Source organism: Theobroma umbraticum, unplaced genomic scaffold (genome assembly GCF_002168275.2).
Source record: "Theobroma umbraticum cultivar Fairchild unplaced genomic scaffold, ASM216827v3 scaffold_56.0, whole genome shotgun sequence".
NCBI lineage: Eukaryota > Viridiplantae > Streptophyta > Magnoliopsida > Malvales > Malvaceae > Theobroma > Theobroma umbraticum.
In genome coordinates, this window is record NW_018397256.1 from 12,734,195 (window position 1) to 12,759,020 (window position 24,826).

The 24,826-nt window shown below is 37.7% G+C and overlaps 5 protein-coding genes across 6 annotated transcripts; 3 read left to right on the plus strand and 2 right to left on the minus strand.

Moving 5' to 3' along the window:
• The first annotated feature begins 3,454 nt into the window (after positions 1 to 3,454).
• BRS1 (alpha/beta-Hydrolases superfamily protein) lies at positions 3,455 to 9,183 on the plus strand. 2 transcript variants are annotated; one of them, XM_021420079.2, is made up of 9 exons: positions 3,455 to 3,862; positions 6,412 to 6,519; positions 6,686 to 6,781; positions 6,869 to 6,970; positions 7,069 to 7,154; positions 7,273 to 7,673; positions 7,767 to 7,862; positions 8,330 to 8,435; positions 8,566 to 9,183. In XM_021420079.2, the coding sequence occupies exons 1-9, from the start codon at positions 3,595 to 3,597 to the stop codon at positions 8,707 to 8,709; spliced, it is 1,407 nt and encodes a 468-aa protein (XP_021275754.1). In that variant the 5' UTR covers positions 3,455 to 3,594; the 3' UTR covers positions 8,710 to 9,183. The 2 variants fall into 2 exon arrangements, with proteins under 2 accessions (XP_021275754.1, XP_021275755.1); XM_021420080.2 differs by having other exon boundaries at positions 3,457 to 3,862; positions 6,878 to 6,970.
• A 134-nt stretch (positions 9,184 to 9,317) lies between these two features.
• On the minus strand, positions 9,318 to 12,819 carry LOC110410418 (nucleoid-associated protein At4g30620, chloroplastic-like). The gene is made up of 7 exons (XM_021420084.2): positions 12,606 to 12,819; positions 11,933 to 12,087; positions 10,715 to 10,815; positions 10,587 to 10,626; positions 10,031 to 10,102; positions 9,738 to 9,794; positions 9,318 to 9,648 (listed from the first exon to the last, which is right to left on the minus strand). Exons 1-7 carry the CDS (start codon positions 12,694 to 12,696, stop codon positions 9,571 to 9,573), a joined length of 594 nt encoding a protein of 197 aa, XP_021275759.1. The 5' UTR covers positions 12,697 to 12,819; the 3' UTR covers positions 9,318 to 9,570.
• A 2,497-nt stretch (positions 12,820 to 15,316) lies between these two features.
• Positions 15,317 to 18,121, plus strand: LOC110410417 (uncharacterized). The gene is made up of 4 exons (XM_021420083.1): positions 15,317 to 16,304; positions 17,059 to 17,129; positions 17,230 to 17,629; positions 17,729 to 18,121. The coding sequence occupies exons 1-4, from the start codon at positions 16,176 to 16,178 to the stop codon at positions 17,921 to 17,923; spliced, it is 795 nt and encodes a 264-aa protein (XP_021275758.1). The 5' UTR covers positions 15,317 to 16,175; the 3' UTR covers positions 17,924 to 18,121.
• Positions 18,122 to 18,251: 130 nt separating this feature from the next.
• LOC110410416 (uncharacterized) lies at positions 18,252 to 21,600 on the minus strand. The gene is made up of 2 exons (XM_021420081.2): positions 20,820 to 21,600; positions 18,252 to 19,785 (listed from the first exon to the last, which is right to left on the minus strand). The coding sequence occupies exons 1-2, from the start codon at positions 21,321 to 21,323 to the stop codon at positions 18,973 to 18,975; spliced, it is 1,317 nt and encodes a 438-aa protein (XP_021275756.1). The 5' UTR covers positions 21,324 to 21,600; the 3' UTR covers positions 18,252 to 18,972.
• A 1,208-nt stretch (positions 21,601 to 22,808) lies between these two features.
• LOC110411066 (PMP3 family protein At4g30660-like) lies at positions 22,809 to 23,370 on the plus strand. Its single transcript, XM_021421078.2, has 2 exons — positions 22,809 to 23,011; positions 23,105 to 23,370. The coding sequence occupies exons 1-2, from the start codon at positions 22,922 to 22,924 to the stop codon at positions 23,243 to 23,245; spliced, it is 231 nt and encodes a 76-aa protein (XP_021276753.1). The 5' UTR covers positions 22,809 to 22,921; the 3' UTR covers positions 23,246 to 23,370.
• Positions 23,371 to 24,826: the final 1,456 nt, after the last annotated feature.

Sequence of the window (24,826 nt, forward strand, 5' to 3'; positions counted from 1 at the left end):
CATTAGCAAACTAATACTGTTATCCTTTTTTTCCCTCTTGTTGTGTTGAAGTTATCAATCTACGTGCATAACCTAATAATCATCTACCCAACAAGGAGATTCCATATCTCACCTATCATCTTTCATATCACTATCAAGAAGCAGAAGGTTCATTACATATTTTGGGCAAATACCCAAATCCCAAAACAACATTTCTGAAATGAAAGGCAGCCCCAGGAGTCGGCATCGATCTGAATGATTGGTTTGGTTTACATAGAATTAATGAGACAGCTCAGTCAATGGTCATAAACTGGTTACTCCAAAACTGAATATCGTCAGTCTTTCAATGCAAGTTGTTCTACTTTGTCCTGGAGTTAACGGGTGTCCCATTATCCTTAATCATGTCTATCTAATCAATCTTGTTTGATTGCTACCTTATATCCACCAATTTACCTAAGTTGACATTCGGAAGCTATGTATATATAGCGACAAATTTTAGAATCCTGCAGGAGTGGACAATGCCAGCCCGAAAGGCCTTGAGAGTCCTAGAGACATGAGCGCAATTTAAACTTTAAAGCGAAACCAATGCCGACATAACTGCCCAACTGCTCATATTGAAGACAAGCCACTTCCACCTCCCCATACCAACTCCTCCTTCCCCTCTTCCCCAATCTTTTAGTCTCTTGTTTGTCTTTAATGTGATCTGATTGTATTATCTGCTGGCTTCATGAATGCGGACGACCAAGAAATTACATCCATGAATGATTTTATTAAGGCGACAAAATGGGGTCAAAACTGCGGTGCCGTGGCTGTTGGGACATCTCTGTATATAATGATCCGTTCATATATGGCTGGATCGCTTAGGTCACGCTCGGCATATTGACCTTTCCTGCGTATTTTTCACCCAAATACATGCAAGGCCCTAAGATTCTGTGTATATATTCTTTTTATTTTGACTGATAGATGTAGATAATGCTGTAGATCAAACTTGATCTTGTAATGAAAGGGATTTAAAATGTAATATATCATCTTTGGGTATTTTATATCTTTTATAAAATATGAGAAAGAAACCCGTAAGATAGGGACTTTACAAAATGTAGAATAACATTTTTGATTTCGTCATTCCATTTGTCATTGAGTTTGCTTCTCTAATGTGATTGAATGCAAGTTTGTTACTAACGTACTCTTATTTGTAGTTTCTAAACTCGAATCTAGATTTTCAAGCTCCAAGACAACTAGATAAGTCATTGATTTACTTTGACATGAGCTATACATGACAAGGATCCAAAAGGATAAATACAGAGAAGTGTTTTTAAATTAAGACCCAAATTTCCTTGGTGCATGCAATTATAAATTATAATGAAACTTTGACCAGATAGAGATGTAAGACAAGTAATATTAAAATGTCAAGTTGAGGATGCCAAACATGCATGTATATATCTTAATACATATTCTTCAGAATTGAATATATTTAAGGAATTAAATCTAGGGATGAGAAGGTTCCAGGGCAGATATAGCAAAGCTTATGCATGGATAGTGATGAAGCAAAGTAGAGAAATTGTGGGATATGGAGATGTTAATTCTGCATGCTTGCATGCATATGGGGATCCGTGCTGAACACATGGGAACGATTGGAAAAAGAATACAGTAAAAGAGACAGAGGAAACAACATCTCGGAAATCATGGGGCAGAACTCATGTTAAAGAGTTTACAAAGCAAGCAAAAGTTAAATTAGGTCTCTGAATGACTTTGGGGTGTAGAATTCGTTAGCTAGATGTTCCAGCATTGAAAAGAACCATCCATTTGCAGTCTCTGCATGTGGGGTTGAGATGGGTCTTCAAACATACAGTGTGTGTATTATATATATATATATATATATATATATATATACATATTAGTTTGGCTGATATATATTATGGTCAAACTATGTACCAATAATCATAACCATCAGAATGGACGGCAATGAACAAGTTCTTTTGTTCTTATTATGTAAGTTTCAAGCTCAGGGGATTTTCATCCTGCAATTTAGCAGATAATTGACTTTTAGGAAGAGACCATGGCATTAATGTTCATGCACATGCAGGCGGCGGTGGACGCGTATACCTCGATATCTATTCCTTACTGCTGAAGAATTTCATATATTTGCCAGCTTAATCTCACAGCAAAGGATGCATGCATGCATGTATATCCAGTTCATTAATTTTTCAAGGAAAGACGAAAGAAGAGTTAGGAATTAATAGTATAGTTCTACAAGCGGCTCAAAAGGGAAACGAAGTCAACATGTGAAAATTTTGTGTGTCAACTACCTTTGGTAAATAGTGAACAGTTACCCTACTTAATAAGGATTAAAGAATTGTAAATTTGCTGGCTTGGGAAAGAATTTGGTAAAAGGGGTTAGAACAACTTCCATTGACTAATATTAATGGGGATGTTAAGGAGGATGCAACAATAATTGGAAAGTTGACCAAACCCTGTCACACTACAATTTTTAATCAAGAACACATCTAATCAAATAATCTAGTTTTAACCACCTTGGCCTTTTTGCAGGCTTTGAGACCACAAGAAAGCTTCATGCAAATTAGAAAAAGAAACAAGAGGGTGGTCATGCATGATTCCTATTGAGAAAGAGAGCTGATAACGACTGCTCGTCGGGACTATGAGCATCTCTTTCTTCAGGCTTACTACCTCCCAATTGTTGCAGTTGTACCCCATTCAAAAGTATCAAGGCTACAGGCCTTTAGGAAAGGTCACAAGAGTCACAACCCCACTTCCATTAATCTTTATTACCCCACTTTCTATCTTTGTTTTTTGGACCACAACGGCTGTGGGAGAGGGAGAGGGAGAGACAGAGAGAATTCCTCAGATTAGATTCTATGGTTTAAATAATGTTTTAGTAAAAGCTAGGCAGCTCGAGCTTGGCTTAAAACTTATTATTCTAAGTGACAACTTTCAGTCCAAGCTCAAATGATAACTTTGTTTAATTTTTTAATAAACATCAAATTAACACCTTACAGGGACAATTTGCTACTAGTATATACCAGAACAATTGCTTTAATGATTATATTATTACTTTATGCATTGCTGATAACACACAAAAACTAATTCAACAGCAAATTTAACTGTCTGTCACTCTCCATCCGTAGTGTTAATGTTAACAAGTTCAAGATTGCTGATCTATATCCATGAAGATTACAGATTAAGAGAGTAAAAACTTTCATTGGACCCTAATTTCTTGGTCATTGGTATATTTACAGTATGGCAAGAGAGAGAGAGAGAGTCTTGTGATGCATTTATGATGTTGCTTCTGGGTTTTTAACCAAATTCGGATCCAGCTTTCAAATTGCCCCTTGTAGGACCGGCTACTCTCTCTCATCTGAATCTTGAGAGAGAGAGAGGTCCACATAGCTGCCTAACCTGCAATAGTGTAGTAATGCAGCAACATCAGACTTGATAATTCACCATATAAATCTACAACTCGGGCTTGCATATCTTCTTTGATCAGTTCCAATACATGTATCAATATCTCTGAGTGAGCCGTAGCATAGCTGTTTTACATAACAGCAGAGAGAGAAAGAGAGAGAGCAGTACCCTTCATTTTTCAAAACGAGGGTGCAAATGGCTACAACGGGTCAAAGCAAAGCCGTTGTCATCTCAATATCTTACCTATTCTCCTCTTCACTCATCGGCATTATTCTTGCTGCTGTGCCAAAACAACAAGAACTTGATCGAATTTCATCTCTTCCAGGGCAACCGCCAGTGACATTTTCTCAGTTTTCAGGCTACGTTACTGTCAATGAGAAACATGGTCGAGCTCTCTTCTACTGGCTGACGGAAACCATTACAGTTCCAGAGAAAAAACCTCTAGTTCTTTGGCTCAATGGAGGTCAGTCTTTCTAGCTTTCTAGCTAGCTACTCCCTCTATTTTGTTCACTGTTGCTACATTTTACCATAGTCCAACAAGTAAGACTGTACTGATAGAGAAATATCCATTTTTCATGTTCTTTTTCAAGTCATTAAGATTGGTCTAGCACTCTAGCTAATTTTACCATACATGTTCGAATCAAAGAACTTGCATAATCCATATCCATGGTAATTTCTTTTTCCTTGAAAAGGAAAAGAACCAAAATAAAACTGAAGAACATTGAATAATTAAGAACCCATAAACAGTTCTCCATGGAAAAACAATTCCCCACACCCGAATCACAATGCTATAAACTGATGAACACATCATTTTCCATGCAATGAATGTCTTGATTCTTTATTGGTTCTGTTCTCGAAAAAATGGCATTGATACCAAAATGATGAGCCAAAAAATATCCCTGCCTCTCAATAAATGGAGCATTGTGTACTGCACGTCCCAGCTCATGTCCTAATCCATTGCCGATGCCCACTCTATCCACAGTTATGTATAGACTGCGCCCATCAACACCAAGAGCAAACTAGCGAAGACCCCTTAACCCAAGCTAAAATGCACCTTCAGGCTCAAGCGGAAAGAACTGTATGGTAAAAACGACTGCGTGTTTACGTGGCACCCAAAAATGAAAAACCAAAAATAAGCCCGCATGGGACCTCGTGATCTCTCTCTGTCTGTATCTTTTTAGGGTTTTATTCCTTCTACAACTGACGTTTATTCCCTGTTTTGATCAAACCCGTTGCCTCAAAAAAGCATTTGCATCTCTCTGTGTAATTTCTTTGTCACATTCTTTTCAACTTGTTTGCATTTGCTAGTTGTTCTTTTTTTTTTTTTTTTTGCAAAAGGAAAACCTAAAAGCTACCACAAAGTGAACCAACTTTTTCCAGTAGAACTGTCCAAAATTTTTCATGTTGCTGCAAACAAAAGATGCCCCCCACCCCTCCTTCTCTCTCTTTTTCTTCTCTTGTCTTCTTTGTTTCTTTGAGTTGACTTGAGATAGAGATAGAGAAGGCAGCCAATAGAGGGGAGAAAAGAAGCTTGCCACCAACTCCCACTGCTCCTTTGTTTCTTTGAGGCACGCGCATTTCAGTAGCAGAAGGTGATGGTGATGATGATGTGTGGTTGCTCGAGCTGCTATGACCCAGAAATGGGGGAGGAATTGAAATATTTTTTTGTAATTAATCACTCAAAAGTTCATTAAACTAACCATGGGAAATATAAAAATGTGGGTCACTATCAAGCGAATTAATAACAGAAGCTGACATCACAGAAGGAAATTAAACTGTTTCCTTAGTGTTATGTGTATATGTATATATATATATATATATTTTATGAAGAGCAAAGAGGGTAGGTGTTCCTTCTCAGATTGCTCCAGTTACTCCATTAAATGTTTTTCCTGACAAGACGAAAATGGGAATCTTACCTAATGGTTTAGAGTAGATAAATTGACTGAACTACTATAGATTTTATTGTTGAATACTTTCACTTTGACAATCATGTTCCAATGTATCATTAATTTTGAGTAGTTTTAAGGAAGCAACACTCTCTTCCCCTTGTATTAATTGGAAGATTAGGATAACAATTTTGCACTAGTACAAAATCCGGGAAGATGCTATATGGGAAAAAAAGTGCTTAATTAGCTAAATTACTTCACCAATGACTACTGTGGGCAATGGTCATTTCTATTGATCCTTGAGAGCCCCAACTTCTGCTGTTTGCGCTCCACCATGTACACAAGGTTGACCCTACTCCAAGTGGTTAGCTGAGCTAGACAGGAATATAAGCATCACATAGTGGAACTGAAACTGGGCCACTCTTCGATAGTTGTCACACCCCCCCTGTACTCTATTTATTCCAGCTTGAAATCATGCAATTTTTAATTGCATGTGTTTATTGTGGTTGGGAAAAATTCTTACTTCAAATCACTACTATCTTTGAACTATGAACCTCTCATTCAAGGGTCACATCTGTTCTTGTTTCAAAAAAAAACAATAAAACTTTGTCCTCCTTTTGCAATTATGAATTGTCTCCACCATTATTCCAAAATTTTACCCCCTCTGTATCTGTATATGTTTTTATCTAGATAAATGTTCATTTATGATCTCAGGTTTCATTATTAATTAAAAGATTGCATTGATAAAAATTAAGATTATTGAGAGTGCTCAAGTCTCTATTCAATATATAATACTATTGCAGTTGCAGTACTAATAAAGCTTGTTTATTCATACCATATGTTACTTAACATTCAACCATATTTGAAGTTCAGAATGATGATCAAGGTTTATCAAGAAAAAACAACCATCAAGTGATTTCTTCTCATTATTTAAATATTTCAGTCTCTGAGTTGGCTTGGTAAATAAACTTGTCAGAGCTTAATTAGTCAAAAACAAAGCACATGGGGGTATATGAATTCAGTGATTGTCAGGTTGTTCTAATTAAATAAGCCAATTGACCTTAAAAAAATTCTTACTTTAAAGGGTTTGAGTTTCTAGTTAATTTGTCATTGATTGACTGTGCAGGGCCAGGTTGCTCATCAGTGGCATATGGAGCATCAGAGGAAATTGGACCATTTCGGATTAATAAAACTGGTTCCTCCCTTTATCTCAACAAGTATTCATGGAATATAGGTAACAATCAAACACCTAATCTGTTTGTATTGAATTTGGTTTCCAGATGGCAAATCACATGAAGGAAGTATATCAAATTTTTAGTAATGCTTACAGGTTTTCATCTTTTTTCCAGCACTCTTTTCCTTATCAATTTTACAGTATTTGGTTTTGTTTATGTTTACAGAAGCAAATATTCTGTTCCTTGAGTCACCTGCCGGAGTTGGATTCTCTTACACAAATATAAGCTCCAATCTTGAAGACTCCGGAGACAGCCGGACAGGTGCTTATATTAGCAGCTAACCATCGCTCTTTTCCTGATCTCATTTGATGCATCATTCTTTAATCCTGATGGTAGTTTGTTTGTGAGTTGACACAGCTCAGGATGCTCTGATGTTTCTCATCAGATGGATGTCAAGATTTCCACAATACAAACGCAGAGAATTTTACATTGCTGGAGAAAGTTATGCAGGTAAATGAACCTGCAACAACTGGTTATAAATCAATTTGTTGCTAAACAAGCTTTCAGAAAAATATTCTGAACTGACAAAATTGTAAATGGTTACATAGGACATTATGTTCCCCAGTTGGCCAAGAAAATCCATGATTACAACAAAGCCTATTCGCATCCAATCATCAATCTTAAAGGATTTATTGTAAGTAAGCCAAGCGTAATTTTCACTTTTATCAGATATTAAGATATCAGAAACACTCAACCAGAAAGCTCTAGATAACGTTCATGGACTTTAGAGATTTTGAATGAAAATCATACAGGTTGGAAACGCTGTTACAGACAATTACTATGACAGCATTGGGACTGTTACATTTTGGTGGAGCCACTCCATGATATCAGATAGAACGTACAAAGCCATCATGAAACATTGCAATTTCACAGCAGAGAAAGGTTCCCAAAAATGTGATGATGCGGTCAGTTATGCCATGAACCACGAGTTCGGAGACATCGATCAATACAGCATTTATACCCCATCTTGCTTGGTGTTAACAAATGACTCAGCTAGGCATATAAGGCTCAAAAATACTCTTTTCCATAGACGGGTTTCGGGGTATGATCCCTGTACTGAAAACTATGCTGAGAAATACTATAATAGGCCAGACGTGCAAAAGGCTATGCATGCAAATACCACTGGGATTCCTTATAAATGGACTGCTTGCAGGTTTCTCCAAGTACTTTATCATTAAGTTGAATTCTTTCTGAAAAGGGTGGTTTTGGTGATTGAGAAATGATTCTCTGTTTTGTCATTGGACAGTGATGTTCTCATCAAAAACTGGAAGGATTCAGAAAACTCCGTCTTACCAATATACAAAGAACTGATTGCAGCTGGTCTAAGAATATGGGTTTTCAGGTGAGTTCTAAACTTCACTGACCTCGTACAAAATCTATTGAGTTAAGCCCTTGAGTTGGAAAAAACAAGGAATACAAACCAACCAGGGTTGCAATTTTAACACACGAAAAAGACCATGGGATACTATTAAGGAAATACTAAAATACTCAAACATACTCCGTATTTTCAAATACTGGCAGTGGCTTTTTCCTATAAGTCACAGTAAAAGAAAGCGCAGTGAGACAGGCTGACAATTACCGTTGTCTAGCTGTAAGCTTATGTCAAGATGTGTGTCCAAATCATATGAATGACAGTAGGCATTTGTTATTCCTAGGAAATTAGGCTTTAGAGGTTGAGTGTTTGACTGTCCTTGATCAGATTGATACAGGATTGTGTCACTGCATGATTTTAGTCTACACACTGCACTCGGACATAATTTCAGTTTCGGATGAACTAAATGTGCCATAAATGCCTTCCGTTGAATGCAGCGGTGACACAGATTCAGTTGTTCCTGTGACAGCCACCAGGTTTTCCCTTAGCCACCTCAACCGCCAGATCAAAACTCCTTGGTATCCGTGGTACTCTGGCAACCAGGTATTTCACATACTCACACCATATCTGATTTCCAAAATGGTTTTACTAGTGGTATATCCTAGTCTTTCCTTCTGTATTTTTTTTCTTTTGCAAATATAAAATCAGTTTGAATCAATATCTGATTGACTAGGTTGGAGGATGGACAGAAGTTTATCAAGGACTAACTTTCGCAACAGTCAGAGGAGCTGGCCATGAAGTTCCTCTATTTCAACCCAAGAGAGCTTTCCTTCTTTTCAAATCGTTTTTGGCAGGGAAAGAATTGCCGAAGTCTTAATGAACTTTCTTTACTTAAGCAGACAGGGAGAGACCAATTGTTTCAGCTTTTAAGTTTGTTGAGCAAATGCATATCTACCAGTTAGAGCAAGATCCCCATATAATTTAATATATGGGTGTTTTAGAGTTAGGAATGATTCATTCAAATTAGGATTTCTTATTATTTACTCCAAAAGACTATTAGTTCTTCTCCATTTCATAGTTCGGGCAAACCCGAAATGATGGAAACTGAACTAGAATTGTTTATTTAAAGAACTTGAGGAAACGGAGCATTAATCCATTTTGCATGCCTAGTTTTCCCCTTGAAAACAAATGGGAAAATTGCCCTCTGTACTGTTTGCGTGCCAGGAAAACAAGATTGTAACAAGATAATTTCACCTAAAAGAAATGATACTGTAACCTGTTAGCCAAAAGCTTGTTGTCAGGTCATAAACGGTTGATGTGTGCAGTGCTAATTGCCAACTATAATCATGAGGAACAGAACTAAAGGCACCTACCTTCCGTTATCTACGTATCTGATGGTCAACTGGTCCTGCCAGAAACAACCCGGAGCAGCCCGGCAGAGCGTGCACGCAATTGCACTTGACTAGAAGTTCGAGGCTCCAAGACTAAATAGAGAAATAGATTCAGTTCCATCCGACCACCACAAAACGAAAATCAAAATCTTCCAAACAGTCTTGCTCTACTCAGTTCAAATATTAAAGCTGAATGACTTTGCAAATTCAAAGTAATAAGTGTAAAACGAGTGTTTCTGCATTGGTTTGTATACAAAATTGAAACTAGCTCATCCAGGTGCCAGTCAAGAGATCATTACTGCTTTAATCCCCTCACTAAGCTCATCTAGGTGCCAGTTGAGAGATCATCATTGCTTTAATCCCTCACCGAGACCTTGTGGCATTCCTAAGCTTTGTGCAAGATCACTCATCCTTTCCTTCATGGCCTGAGAAAATCGAAAACTAAACTATCAGTAAAAGTGATTCTATAAAAGGTTCTGCACCTTGTAATTAAAAAAAATTAGGAGATTATCACCTGGACACTTTTTTGGTGCGCATCCTTGTATGCTTCATTAACTAACACAGACAACTTCTGCACCAAGCAAACAAGTTACAACTTACAAATTCTTCTCAATGCCTTAAAATAAAGAGCCCAACATGAGTCATTATTGGGGCCCAACTAAACCAAGTGGAAGTTTCAAAACTGTTTCTTCCCTGTACCATTTCTTAAAAGGATTTTGTAAATAAAAAGCACCTAATATGTGACTAGAATCAAGGTGTCATCCCAAATAATCTGGCAGAAGAATGTTTAAATAAACGTATACTCACTTCTGGACCCAATTCCATTGCTGCCTCAGTAATCTCTATGCGTACAGGTTGCTGGTTTCCAGATAATGTGGCCTGAAAAAGAACATTCTCAGTCAGAATATCTGTAAAATTCAATAGAAATATACAACATACAGTCTGCTTAAGATATAAAGCAGCAACAGTTCATTGGAAAACATGAAAACTGAAATGGAACCATTCATCATCCCAGGCATATTATATAGTCCTATGCATCTCTTATATTCAAGATCATGAAGAGAAATTATAACCATAATAGTTATTGACAAAACATTTCTAAACACAAGAATTTAGTGTAAAACAGAAGTCTTTCTACAAGGACTCCACCCAAAAGGACTGGACAATCCAATTGAAGCATGTAAGTGGAAACTTATTCAGTGGAACAGTAAGTGGTAACGGAACCTGGGATCTAAAAACTAGAAGAATAAAATGACCTAGCTTGATCTATGTTCATTAGCTAATGTTAATGTAGCTAACCATGTGAAGCAGTTGATGACATTTCTAGAACTAGAGAGAAAGAAAGAGAACAACAACAACCTACCTTTATCAGTTCACCTTCACAGTAGCCATCAAACTCTGCTCTGCAACACAGATAAAAACCAAATGGAACTCACACATAGAGAGAAACTAAAAGTTCAGACATCAATAGGTGTAAGATAAAATCCATACGCGGCAAGCTCTTTTTGCACACGCACAGCCTCAACCTGGACAACCATTTGTGCTTTCTTCACTGTCTCATAGAGGTTTTGCATGTTTCCAAGAATTCCTGCCTAAGACCAATTAGTAGGACAGCAGCGTTAGTTCAAAGGAGGAGAGAGAGAGAGTCAACCATGGTGCTGTATTCTAACTATCATGTGCAATTGTGAAAGATGATGAAGCTTGTGTAGCAATCAATTGAACCATAATGCCTGGTCACATGACTCAAGCAGTCATCAATTTTGGCACTTTTAAATGGACCAGTGGTTATGAAACAGAGTGCAAATCTAATGAGAAGATAGAGGACTAGAGCCATCCATGCATAGCGGCTGCCTATAATCTCCCTCTCTCTCCATGCATATGTATATGTCTAACAAAGTGAAAACACAAGATCAACCTTGATAACATATAATTGACTTAGACTACCATCAAAATGGATTAAACAGGGCTTTCCTTGTTTTCTAGCCCAATTGCTCTCAGTAGTTTAGTAAAAACATCCTTCACACAGATTGGATCACATGACTTCATACAGGCTACTTGCTTCCTTAGTCTTGCACACAGCCTCACTGGATTTGTTCCACTCTTGGAATTTGGGTTACTGATGGATTGAGATACATAGTGGCCTATGCGTATGGAAAAGCTCTTTTGTTTATCATTATCTTTAACATGGAGAAAGAACAAGATCATCTGACAAAACATGCATCCAACGAATGGCATGGTGTGCAAATATAGCTTCTCTTGACATGAGGCATATAATATGACAAAACAAAAACCACATACAGGGCTCAAACTGACCACGTACAGGGCTCAAACTGACCTACTAAACTACCAACATCAAATGCAACCAATACATGTTTCACATAAATTACTAGCAGTAACAAGAAAAAGTTGTACAACAATAAAAAAGACACTGAAACTGAGACATGACAACACCTAAGGCAGAATTTAAAGCATCATTTTCAATTATACAACTAGTATTAGCTACTAGTCCAAACAATGGGGCATTAATTATAATAAAAAGGTCAAAACAATATTAGAGCATGGATCAGACTATAACACCGCTAAATAGGCTATTATCCCCATAACATGGAAGGCATGCTACTCAATATCAGAGATCAATGCAGCCATTTCTAAAGAATGGTTTACGTTAAAATGCAGTGTACGCCAGAAGCATAGGCTAACATAACTGACCTTGGAAGGTGCATCATCACCCTTCTCACCATTTTCCTTTTTTCCTCCAAACAGACCATATACACGTAGAGATTTATAGCTACGCCCAGATTTTCGATGACCTGACGATGATAAAAACTGCTTACCAGCTAGATTTGTACTGAAATTAAGATTACCTGAAAGCCATCAGGAGAAACACAAATTAGTAAATTAGAAGACACTCTTTAAGATCATAAATTGGGGGAGGGGGAAAATGAAGTGCATATAAACACTCAACTGCAAACTAGACACTAGATTAGCACATAACATTTTAGGTCCCCTGGAATTAAGCATCACAGTTCTGCAAAGATTGAATTTCCTAATGACTAGGTTCACTATTTTCTATAAATAGAAATAAAAAAAATTAAGAATAAAAAGTAAAACACACAGAAAAGAAAAAATCTAAGCAAATTTTTACTTGATAAAAAAAGTGAGAAGATTAATTGAAAGTTCATACCTTCATCTTTCAATAAAAAAAAACTATTAAATTAGACCCAATATAACTATTTAGCTACGCTGATAGCTCATTTCAACTCAAAACAAGCACTAGAACAAACCCAGAAAACAAAATCAAAACTTTTTTGCATATTCTATTCTGATCCTCCATTTTCTCAGCAACCAAACAGAGAGAGAGAGAGAGAGAGAGAAGAGTTACCAAGGGCGAGAGAAGAAGGGATGGGCTTCTTCCAGTGAGTGACTCCATGCAGATTTGATATTTGAGCAGTCACGGCACTTGTCGAAGCCATCGGTTTTGCAAGTTCTCTTCACCAACAAAATTTTCGGATATTTCTAAAGACTGCAGACAGAAAAGAAGGAGATTTCACAAGATAGAAGTTGGTTCTTATTTTGGGTTTCCGGTGATTGGGATTTTCTGCACTTGGAGTGTGTACTTGTTTCCATGTGGTCCAATCAAAGAAAGACACGTTATCATGTCCGGATAGTTTTCACTAACCTTTTCAGTGAAAAAACGTGGGAGCAAGAAATGCAAGGAAAAGTTGTGCAAGGAAAAGAAAAGTATTGCAATTGTCAAACCCAATCCTCATGCTTGGGCCTCTGACATTATGTCGACTTACAAGGTTTCACATTGTTCCAACCCAACTTGCAAAAGGCCCAAACTGATTCGATTGTTGTCCTGTTTATGGCTCTTGCATACCTGGAATCATCAGAGGCATCGAGGGGTTTGATGGTTTTGGTTTGGTGACAAAGGTGTCTGATATTTGAGTCTTATATTCTGTCATCCGAGTTTGCTTTGACCTCAGGCATTCAATCATTAGCCATGAATTAGCTTTAATCCCTTTAAAGTGCTTACAAACATGTCTTAAGTATCTGTACCCATGTTTCTAAATGAAGAAATGGTACATGTGTTTATGTAGTAAGTTTTGGTCAATACCATAGCTTCTCTTTTCCCTGGTTTTTTGCTTTGGTTCCTTGTTTCTTTGAGCTTTCCAAAGGGACTGCAAATAGTGATTGCAGAAATCTGAGAAATGATGCAATTGATGAGAATTTCAACAAAAGCCGGCTACTTCCTTGACTTGTTCCAAACCCTGGAACAATTTCAAACCAAAGAGTCATGGTCGTGTTGAAAGGCTGCTTAAGCCAGAGAAGTATTCTATTCACTTTTTATGGTCAACCATGTACACAAGCAACTTTCAGCATTTTCTGTTCTAAGTTCTCACTGTCATTTCTTTCACTTTTCCATCTGCACCCAAAGTGAAGAAGAACCAATCAGTGACTTGTGAACAGTAATGATAAGCACTACAAGTCATCAATGGTGAAAGTGGCCACTTTGCTTCTGTTTCTGTCATTTACTGGTCCACTGGCTTAATGCATAAGCAAAGATACTGGCACTTGATTTTTAGCCAAAAGAGAAAAAAGGGTTGAGAAAGTGCATGCTGGCTTCTTGCTAGCCTAGTGCTTAAAACAGTTTAACAGAAGAAAGCACAAATCTGATTAAACAGTTAAGACAATTAGAGGAAACATAAAGTACATTTTTTCAACCTTTTTGGTTATCCACCTCTTAACTTTTGACATATTGCCAAACCTCATATCACATGCTCTTAGAGCCCCAAGTGATTGTTTCACATGGGACATTTGTTTTTTTTGGAACTGCAGAATAAAGGCATACAACTCAAAGTCCCAAACTGAATAAAGCATCAGAACTCAACTTTAAAGAAATTAGGTTGCTTAACAGTGATATGATGGTGGTGATGATCCTAGAAGGGTATCAATCATCATCTTCATGGGAAATTCTTTGCCAGAAGGAGAAAAATTATCTGGGATAATATTCAAATTCACTCTCGCATGTCCATTTCAGATAACATCCCACAAGGAATTAATTATTAATGGAAATAAAATGGAAAGACAAAGGGATAGGCAAGAAAGCTAGAGTTTTCTGCTCTCTTTCTGTAAAACTGATGGTAATACAGCCAAGCCATCCATCTCTCTTAATGCATTCATATGCATCCTACATGTGCTTGTATCTCTTTTGAATCAGTTTCAAGTTTTAAATGAATAAACAGTAAGAACCAGGTCACCGACAGTGCTGTTACAGAAGGGAAACAAATTTCAAGGGAGGCCCAGCAGCTTTTTTTCCCTCTCTTTTTCACCATCCTTTGGCTTTCATAAGCTATCAATGGTCTGTTGCTGGCTTTCACCATGCTGGTTATCCATTATTCATTGTGGTACTGTACTCTATTTTACCAAGATACCCCCTCCCACTTAAATGAAAATAGGGAATTTAAATGATGACCCCGGATTGGTATTTATCACTGTCAACTTGGTTACCCTGTAGTTAAAAGAGGGTACACTGTACAGAAAATATGGCAATAGGGTCGGGATTTGAAGTCATGGACTTTGTTGGTTCCCACTTTCCAGCATTTACAGAGGACATGAAAGTTCTGCTTGCTGTGATGGCTAGGAAGGTAGGATGGTGTCCGGATTCCAGGGTTAGGTGGTTAGATCTGTAGATATGGAAGGGGATATTACTAGTTTTATTCAAAAGGATTTTTACAGGATATTACTAGTTTAACCCTCACTGGGGGAATTTAATAGCAGGGGAACCACTCAGGCGGCCTGCAAATCCGATTTGATCCTATCTGTTTCACAACAGGTTGACTGGCAAAGGAGTCTCAGGCTTGAAGCCAAATTGGGGTTTATTCCCATCATTGTAACAGATGGAACGGTGCGTGGGAGGTTAAAAAAAAACTCAAAGGAGAGAGAGAGGGGGGGAAGCAAGGGAATGCATCCTTGAGAACAAAGGAAAGTGAAGGGTATGTTAGGAAATTCAGAGGCAATGGGCCTGGAGTATAATAATGTGAAATGAAAAGCATCTCTTTCTCATTGAAATTTATCATCAGTGATCACGCCACAAGCCAAAGCCTAAAAATAAGGTACCTCCAACAGCTGCAAAACCAGCACCAGCAACAACAACAACAACAACACATCAGAAAACAGCATCATCCTATTTTATCCTCCTGCCTTTTTCAGCCCACCCTTCTCGTATCAAAGACCATCTCTCTCTAAGAGGGAGAAAAAGCCTTTCTTTCCTTTCTCTCTCTACACAGGGGAAAAACACACCAAATACAAAGAAAAGAAGAAACATGGAAACTCCACGCACCCTCTTCAAAAACAAAGAAGAGTCCACACACCACCCAACTCTCTCTTTCTCTCTCTTTCTTCAATGGCCCAGCTGGACCAAAATTTATGTAGAAGAAAAACAAAAAAGAAAGGAAAGATAGAGAGAGAACGGAAAGAAAGAGAAGATAGATGTCTTCAAATGTCCTCCAACCAAACCCACCTCACAAAAAACTCCCTCTCTCTTTCTCACTCCTTCACAAAACCAATTAAAAACATGTTTACCAGAAATACCCTTCTGCAACCCCCCAAAAAATCCCATCTTCATCACTGTCTCAACTCTCAAAAGAAACATTTTTTTCACCGAGTTATGTGGGCTTCTTTGGGTTTTCTTTGTCTCGGTCAGAGTTTTCACAGAGAAAACAGGAAAGCGAGAACCTTCCTGTCTCCCTCTCTCTCTTTTCTTGTTTATCTTTCTCTTATCTCTCTCTCTACACTTATTCTTTCCTTTTATTATTTCTTGCCCATATCTCTTTCTGTCTGCCTTCTCATCAAATTCCCTTCTTTCTTCCCTTTTCTCTGTCTCTTCTCCATATTTCCTTATTTTGGCCTTCTGAGTTCTTCTCTTAACCTGACCCCTGTGATCTGAAACATGAAGAAGCTGAAAGGGGTTGCTGCTGCTGTTGCTGCTATGGAGTATTCTCCATATGCTACATATGAGGACCAAAGGACCAGTTTCAAGCACCAGAGCCTTATGCAAGACTTTGAAGACTTGCACAAGGTAATAACTTTTTTGCGGATTGTTTAGATTTGGAGTTATTTCTTTCAGATTTCATTAGATCCGGTGTTTATAGTCCCCGGGTTTTTCTTAATTTATGTTCTTGTCTTTAGTTTTTTGGTTGAGGATAAGAAGAGGAAATGATTGTTTAGATCTTATGATTTGGCCTCAAGTTGATGGAGATCTTCCCTCATCCCTGCTAGGAAATTATCGTTCTTTTATATGTGTTTCCTATGTGGTATTGTCAGACTTTTGCGTTTGAGTTTTGTGCCTATAGTTCTGTTTTTATGATGAGGAAATGACTTTTTGATTCATGTTCTATGTTAATATCCCCTACCGACAATGAAATTTCGCCTTTTTTTACTTGAATTTTCTAAATTTTCATTGCTGTCAGCTGTGAAACCTGAGAAAGTAATTGAGATAGCTCCTCTAGTAGTCTTTTAGATCCAGCAAGCTTTCATAGGTTGGATTGATCAAGGTGACTATATGTAATTTTTTGGTTGTTTCCTGCAAGGTTTGATGATAAAATTATTGAATGTTTCCGCCTAAATCCTTAAGTTCTTATCATTGCTCGCTTCACACCAACTACAAAGGGCTGTACCTTTAAGCCCTCCTTCCTCCAGAAGGAAAATTGATGGCTCTGTTGCTTTTATCAACTTTGACTGCTTTTGATGATTTCCATTACTATTACTTTGCCTGAACACTTGCCTTAAGGCCAGAGCATAAACTAAATTTTCATGTGCTTTGTGTTTTTCAGGAAACAGAGGCCATGAGAAAGAAGTTGCAGATGATGAAAGACCAAAAATTGACCCTGTTGGCTGAAGTCCGGTATGATTTTGTTCCTCCATGAGTTTGTAGGATTTTGCAGGACTTTAGAATCACAATTAGGAGTTAATATTTTGAGTTTTGACCCTATTTTTGTTCTTAGGTTTTTGAAACGGAGGCACAAGTTCTTGATGCAAAACCAATCTTCAAACACACCAGCCCAACGAAACATTGTGCAACCACAGAATTTGGTGATTAGAAGTAAATCAAATATGAAGGACAAGAAATCTACTGGAAAGGAACGAACTTTGCAACGCCTAGCTACAGGTTTTGATTTGAACCAAAAGGGGAAGACTTTCAGCAAAAAGGAAACTACTTTCACTCATCCTTCTCTGATGTTTGACTTAAACCAGAAGCAGCAGAAAATTTTGAATGGCAAGGAAGTTACTTTGCTGCGAAGTTCTATACCAGTTCTTGACTTAAACCAGAGGGAAAGGGTTTACAGTGGAAAGGATGCCGCTGCTCGAAGCATGGCACCGATTTTTGATTTGAACCAAATTTCGGTAATCAATTTGTAACTATTACAAGTTGTTGTCAGTAAACTTAAGATGCGTTAATCTTTTATCATGAGCTAATGCCTCCTAAATTTTGTTTCACTGCAGAGAGAGGAGGAAGAACTACTGGCTAGTGATAACTTAGTGAGAATAGAGGAATTCAAGAAAAGTTCAATCAGACTTGGAACTGATGAGCAGCACAATGATCTTAAAATATCAGCCTGCAGGAACACGGGAAACGGGCCAAACCGAGTTGGAAAACGAAAGATCACATGGCAAGATCCGGTGGCATTGAGGGTTTAAGTCTCTTACTGTACTTGTAATAGAGGTGCTTAGTTTGGAGGGGTTGGGACTTGGTGAGTTTAGCTTGCCTCCTGCCCAATTCTTAATTGCTCTGATGCTCTTTCTTCTCTTCTGTAAAGAAAATATAGTTGCTTCTGTTAAATTTCTATAGATAAATATATATAATATAAAAAAAAAATTATGATGCTTTGGGAAGCAGATATGTTCTCACCGAAAGTGCTGTTTACTTGTATCATGAATGCTGGTCTTGTTTGTTCGGAGTGATCGAGAAGCAAAATTGGTGATTGGTGGTGTGAAAGTTTGTTGAGAGATTCCCACGTCTTGTTCCTTAGCCGCCTAGTTTTACATTTGCTGAGCAATCCAAGCTGCCGGCTGCTTCCTTTTCGTACATGAATTGGGTAAAAATTTGGAGTAGCCTGCAAGTTTGTTGTCACTTTCGATCAGAATATGCAAACGAAAATCCACGGTGGGTGGGTCCTCACCGAGCCCATGAAGCAAATGCAGACACAGATTGATGCCGAAGCGCTCGGTGAAGTTAGTTCAGATGTCACAAAGGATGGGAGTTTAAATGTTAGGTTAAGTCTCACTTCATGCACCCTCCAGAATCGGATTGTGATTCCTCAATGAAACCCGACGTTTAGGCCTCGGACAGGGATGTTACTTGCCATCCTTTGTTTAAGGTATTTCAGGGTTGCCATAGCCACTTCCGTCACTACTGTAACCGTCGGTAGAAATACACACTGTTATGAGAAATTTCCAGCCAAATTTCTTGGAGATTTGCCAGTAGCACACCTGCTGGAAAAGCACTGGTCCTATTCAGCTTTCAGCTAAATTCAGGCCTGGTTTATCTGCAATTTGAAATGTGCAGCAGGGTCAAATTAATGGTATTTTTACTGCAAATCCATGGTCACCTCATTAAATTTTGGATTTCAGATAAAAAAAACCAACATCTAATTAAAAGTCTCATATAGTACAAAGTTGCAGAGAGAGCAATTTTCACAGCTCCCAAACCAAGTCTAGAGAGTTGGTTTTGTCTACAGTTCTGCCAATCAATTTACAACAGGAGAATGATTACAACAATCTGTCTCGGGAACATCCATTTGCTTGTCCTTTGCTTCGTTGGCCACCACATCAGTGTCATTTAGCATCTCAGTCCAATCAAGGGATGCCTGCTCAGTGACTGTATCAGTGGTGGTGGTGGTAGCAGACGCGGCTGCATTGTTTTCGTCATGTTCCTGGAGTCGAGCAATGTGCCTCTTCCCCTTTTTATGAGTTTCCATTACCACCTCAGAATATGCACCGACCAAACACATTTCACACCAAAACTTAAATCTCTTCTTTTTTCTAAATTCTGGTGTCCTCTCCACCTTATCCACTGCCATTAGTCCATGTTTCTTCATAAGGCTATTTGCTTTCCCATTTTTCTTCCTAAACCTTTCTGCCTCCTTTTTCTGAATCGGCAGCTCGTCCTCTTTATTCTTTAACTTTTCTCTTGCCTCCAGTTTCTGGTCTGATCCATCCACATTTTTATTAAGTTGAGGTAATTTCTTATCCGACTCTGTCTCTGTCTCTGTCTCTGCAATCTTGGGACGCTTTCTGGGTTTTTTTGGTAATCTTGTGGAATTGGCATTAGAGTTCTTCTCCATCCTCTCAGCCCTGAGCCTTGCTTCCTTAGCCTTGTGCTTCCTACCTTGAAGGTGTTCAGTCAAACCTTTCTCACTTGTGGCGCTGACCTGACAAACAGCACAACTCCATTCCTCATCCGGTTTCTTCTTTAAATTAATTAAAGGCAGAGGCAGTTCACCCGCAAGAGGTGGTGTTTTCCGCTTTGCTCCAACAACACGATTGGGATCCGGCTTAGCCTGCAATGGGATACTCAATGAAGGACATATAACCAAAAGGTGTGATGCTAATCAATCAACAAAGGTAAAAAACTTATAAATATTTCCAAATCGCTCCACCCTCTTCCTCTTAAACTAAGGACAAATTTAACTTTATCCTATCTTACTTTTAACTGAATCAGTCAGACAATGCAGCATGAGACCTCAGAGATGGTAAGTCACCAATCATGTATGCTGATTTACATTTTTTCTGTGGCACAAGTGGAACCAACAATAACTGATAAGAGCTTAATACCAAGATTCCAAGCACCAGAGGTTGCTGAAAGTTCCATGCAAAATCTATAGCACTTCAAAACATTTTTATATGATCCATATAGAAATTTGGGGGCGAACATATACACATATGTACCATATTACTAGACACAAGGGAAGCATAAAGGTTTTCTACAAAAACACTGGGTAACCTTCTCGAAGGAATAACATCACATCTAATAAACACATAAACCACTTCTCTCACAACCACGGGGTACAATGAGCCCCCACATTGTTGTATGCAGGATGCTATACGTAAACAGGAAGTGAAACATCTGTACCTAAGGGACAGCAAAGCCATCATCAATCTATAATATTCTCCAACAAGTCGCTGTAACATGATGTCACAATGAGCAACAGCAGCTACAGAAATCTAGGAAATACAACTTCATGATCAATGACTGCAATGCCACATTAGGACTAACTTCTGAATTTTCAGTCCACAAGTGAAAGGATTACCCAATGCGTTGATATCATGTCATAGCAAACATCATCAAAGGCAAAACAACACAAGCACCAGAAACAAATGACCTAACCAACATAGGCAAAAGGGTGATTCAGGGATGGAGAAGACTTTGCCATGTTTATGGACATTTTGCTTTAGATTCTTTCATGACAAACTAAGTGGCGATGAAGTCATTGTATGAAGTTTGTTTAAGCTTACGGCTTTAAACTTCCAAGAAAAATTTATCTTTTTTCTGATGATGAAACATGATGTTGAATTTACTAATTCCAAGGCTTACCAGTATAATCAATTTATTCTTGTTTCCCTCCGAAGTAGCCTTCACCTCAGCGTCCAAAACCTCTGTCACCCGTGGCGGCAACATCGGCGGTGGAGGCGGCGGAAACGGTGACAACAAATCCAAACGCTCCTCACTCCGCCAGCGGTGGTGGTTAGAGAAATGATGCATGAAAGGACGCCTAGGGTCGAGCCGCATCGTAAGCCTGTGTTCGAAAGATAAGCCCGTCTCCCTCGCCATGTGCATGGCCGCCATCTCTCTCTCCGCCATCATCTCCCTTCTCACTTCGGCTTCTAAGGCTCTCCGACGCGCGATTTCCGACGCGATTATCTCTTCCCTGATTTGTGCCTTCTCTAATTCCCGCTGGACCTGGTCGGGTCGGCTTCGGTTGAAGTCGAACCTGGGATTGGGTCGAAATGCTTGACCCGACAAGTAATTGAAGCTTGAAGAAGAATACGAAAGGTAATTCGGCGGTCGCTTATCGACCGCTCTGAATTTGAACTCCATTTCCCAGATTCGAGGTTTCTCAGTTGAAAGAGTTCTTAGTTCAGTCTGGGAGAATCATTGAAATTAAAAAATGTTTTTAAAGAGACAAAAGGGCGTTCGTTATAGACGCTAACGATGCGCGTGGGCGAAATGTTTACAAAGCCCCTGGACGGGCGGTGTTAGAAGTGACGCGAGGAGCTTCGGGCAGAGCGTTCGCACGGGAAAGTTTCATGTTCCGGTAGGTGACGAACACAGGTGGGGAATGGGGTGGAATCCAACAGCGAATCAAAATGTGCCACGTTCAAGATGACTTATTTTAATATTTATTTATCTTTCCCAAATTAAAAATTAATATATGTGGATACTTTTGACTTTTTAAAAAGGGTAACAAAATCCTTTTAAAAGTGTACAATTGGTAAAGGTGGATTCATTGCCATATTGGCCTTGTTTTTTGGTCTAAAATGTAATCCAAAGTGCACTAATTAAGGAAAGAATATTTTTTTCACAATTTTTTTAAAAGAATTATACATAGTATACAAAATTTAAATTATTTAATAAATTTAAATAAATTATTACTATTTTATTATTTTTAATTAAATTCTAATTATTATTAATAAAAAAATAATACTTATAATTTTATGTTACATGTAATTGATGTAACATGCTAACATGATTATATAATTTTTTTCACATTCCATATTAGTATTTTATAAATGTAAATTAATAAGTGATATTTTAAATAATAATAATAATTAATTATTAATTATAAAATATATTTCATTTAAAAATAAAAATAAAAAATTTTAATTGAACACAATTAAAAAATAATGCCTTATTTAAAATTTTTTGAATAATTTTAAAAAAAATTTCAAGCATTATATCTATTATTAATAATGTCTTAATTTATGGATAATCTTATTCTATATTTATTTTTTAATTATGATGAAAAAAACCAATAATATATCACAAGTATTTAGTTTAGAAAAAGTTATTTTTTTAAAAAATGAAAACAAATAAACTAAATTTACTAGTCCTATTAAATTTGAAACTAAACAATAAAACATATGAGTCATATGAGAACACAAAATTACCTCACAAGCATTAGAGATAAAAACACACACATACACATATAATTGTTTATTGTATTTATATTATCTTAATAGGCAATTACGTTATTTGTTATAGTAATAATTTATTATTTTTCCTTAAACAAATTAATCTAATTGATTTCAATTGTTTTTAATATAAAAATCAGTTGCTTTCATAGGTTTTACGGGTAAATGTTTTTGGTCCATTAGGAGTATTTAATTTGGATTATAATTTGTAAGCAAAATCCAGCCTATCTCTCAATCAAACTAGCACGTGGCACACTTTGAAATAATCATGACCGTATGTTAAACTGTAATTCCCCAAAAGGAAAATATGGACGGTCCATGATTAAAGAAGTTGGAATCAAGTGTTGTGGGATAGCAGCATCCAACCAAATCTCTTTTGTTTTCTTCTCCATTAAGGGCTTGACTTCGTTGCTTTCGACATCCAATCTGAAAAGCCACAAGATCGAAAGTGTTTAGATAAAGTCCCTTTTCTTACCTGTTGCTTGTTCTTTCACATAACCCAGCATGCCTTCTCGCTGCGAAATTTGCTGTGAGCTCCTGATCGCGGTTTTGCTCCCTCCCCTGGGGGTTTGCTTAAGGCATGGTTGTTGCAGCGTCAGTAGTTTTCTCTGTCTCTCATCATTTTGGATTGTCCTGTTTGAGGTTTCGATTTGATTCGATGAGTTTTGGGTTTGATGGTGTTTGCAGGTGGAGTTCTGCATTTGTCTGCTGTTGACGATTCTGGGATACGTACCTGGGATAATATATGCTCTCTACGCCATTGTTTTTGTGGATCGGGATGAGTACTTCGATGAGTACAGGCGTCCTCTCTATTATTCCAGTGCCTAGCCTGGCCTTTCTTTAATGATCTCTCTATGCTGTAATATGATGATGTTTAAACTCCTTACTTTTGTGTTTTGACTTGATATTGATGTGTTGCAACTCTTTAATTGATCTTGATGTTTTTGCTATTATGATGGTCCTTTGGTCTTGGTTGGATTCACCAGCGTTTTGATTAATTACTTGATTTTAACTTCATGCAATCCACTTTTAGTGATCTTGTTTTGTTCGTCTGTCAAATGCTGTATATTGAAACATGAGAATAGATGATCTACTTCATACCCAGAAGTATATATGCTGCTAGGTACTGTTGTTAGGACGAGGATACAGGAGAGATTAGGATCTCATACTCTATCCTTGTCTGAACGTAGCATTTTGTTCTGATTTGGTATATCAGTTAGACAGTACAAACTTTGTTTTTTGTCATACTGAAATATGGGACTGTGTTTCTTTGGAATTGAGTCGGATGACAGAGATGAGATGTGTATGAATGTCTTCTTAACTCTTAAGGGCATGCCTTAACTTTCTGTATATGCAATAATTGGTTGGGTACTAGGCGGAACCTGGAAAATAGAAGGTTTCAGTATGCTTCTTCCCCAGATCATGTGCTAGACAAGTATTAAAACTTTTGAGTTTTAGTTTCCTTGTTTTTGCAAATTCCTCCAAATTTCACTTTAAGCATTGAGTATCCTTTTGTTCCTAAAACTTCCTCTTAATGTCTAAATGTCTGCAGTTAATAATCAATCTTTTAGATTCTCTGTGACCAGAGTTTTGGCAGTTAATTGAAAAAACTAGGGGTGAAGTTGATATCAAATGACTAGAAGAAGAATGGAAGACTCTTGTCACTGTTCTTTTTGTTCCGATAAGTTGATTTTACATGTAAGATAGAAGTTTCCTATTAAGTTTCTGCCATCTACTTCCTCAATGACCATCCTCGATACAATTTCCATCCTCATCGTAGGTTTAGATTTAATCTTCTAATCTTCTTATTGGTTTAGTTAGCTACAGCCTGTTCCTTTCATAGCCTATACCTTATAGACCAACTTGTCTGCTTATTCTTGTTCTCTCTCAGCACTTTGTCAAACACTGTGCTGTCTACCTTACTGCACATAGACATAGATGCTCTACTTTGCTTCACAATTAGCCTGCCTGCATTGTCTCTTTCCTGCATAAAAACCATTTCTGGTTTTCTGAAGTCTAAACTCTTGTTCATTGCAGTTAGTCCCTATTTGATACAAAAATCCTGTTCAACAGTTACTCAACAGTAGATTGTAATTGATATCAAATAGTGATGGGAACTACCAGACAATATCTTTGCTTCTTTGCTGGTATACTATCTTGATACTCGTAAATTTATACAATTTGCGGGAGGATAACAGATGTGTGCAGAGTGTTCTGATACTTAATGTGGGTTTAAAGCCCCTTGTGAAGTGCTACTCAGCTATTTCATGTTCCTTAAGCTGAAGCCTTTTTGAACCCCATGTAGTCAACAAAGGTCTAAGTAAGGGAAAGTAGGAAGTGAATCATTTTTAAATATGATCCAATGTCGGGTTCATTCTGAGTCATTATGACTGAACAAAGTATGGTTTT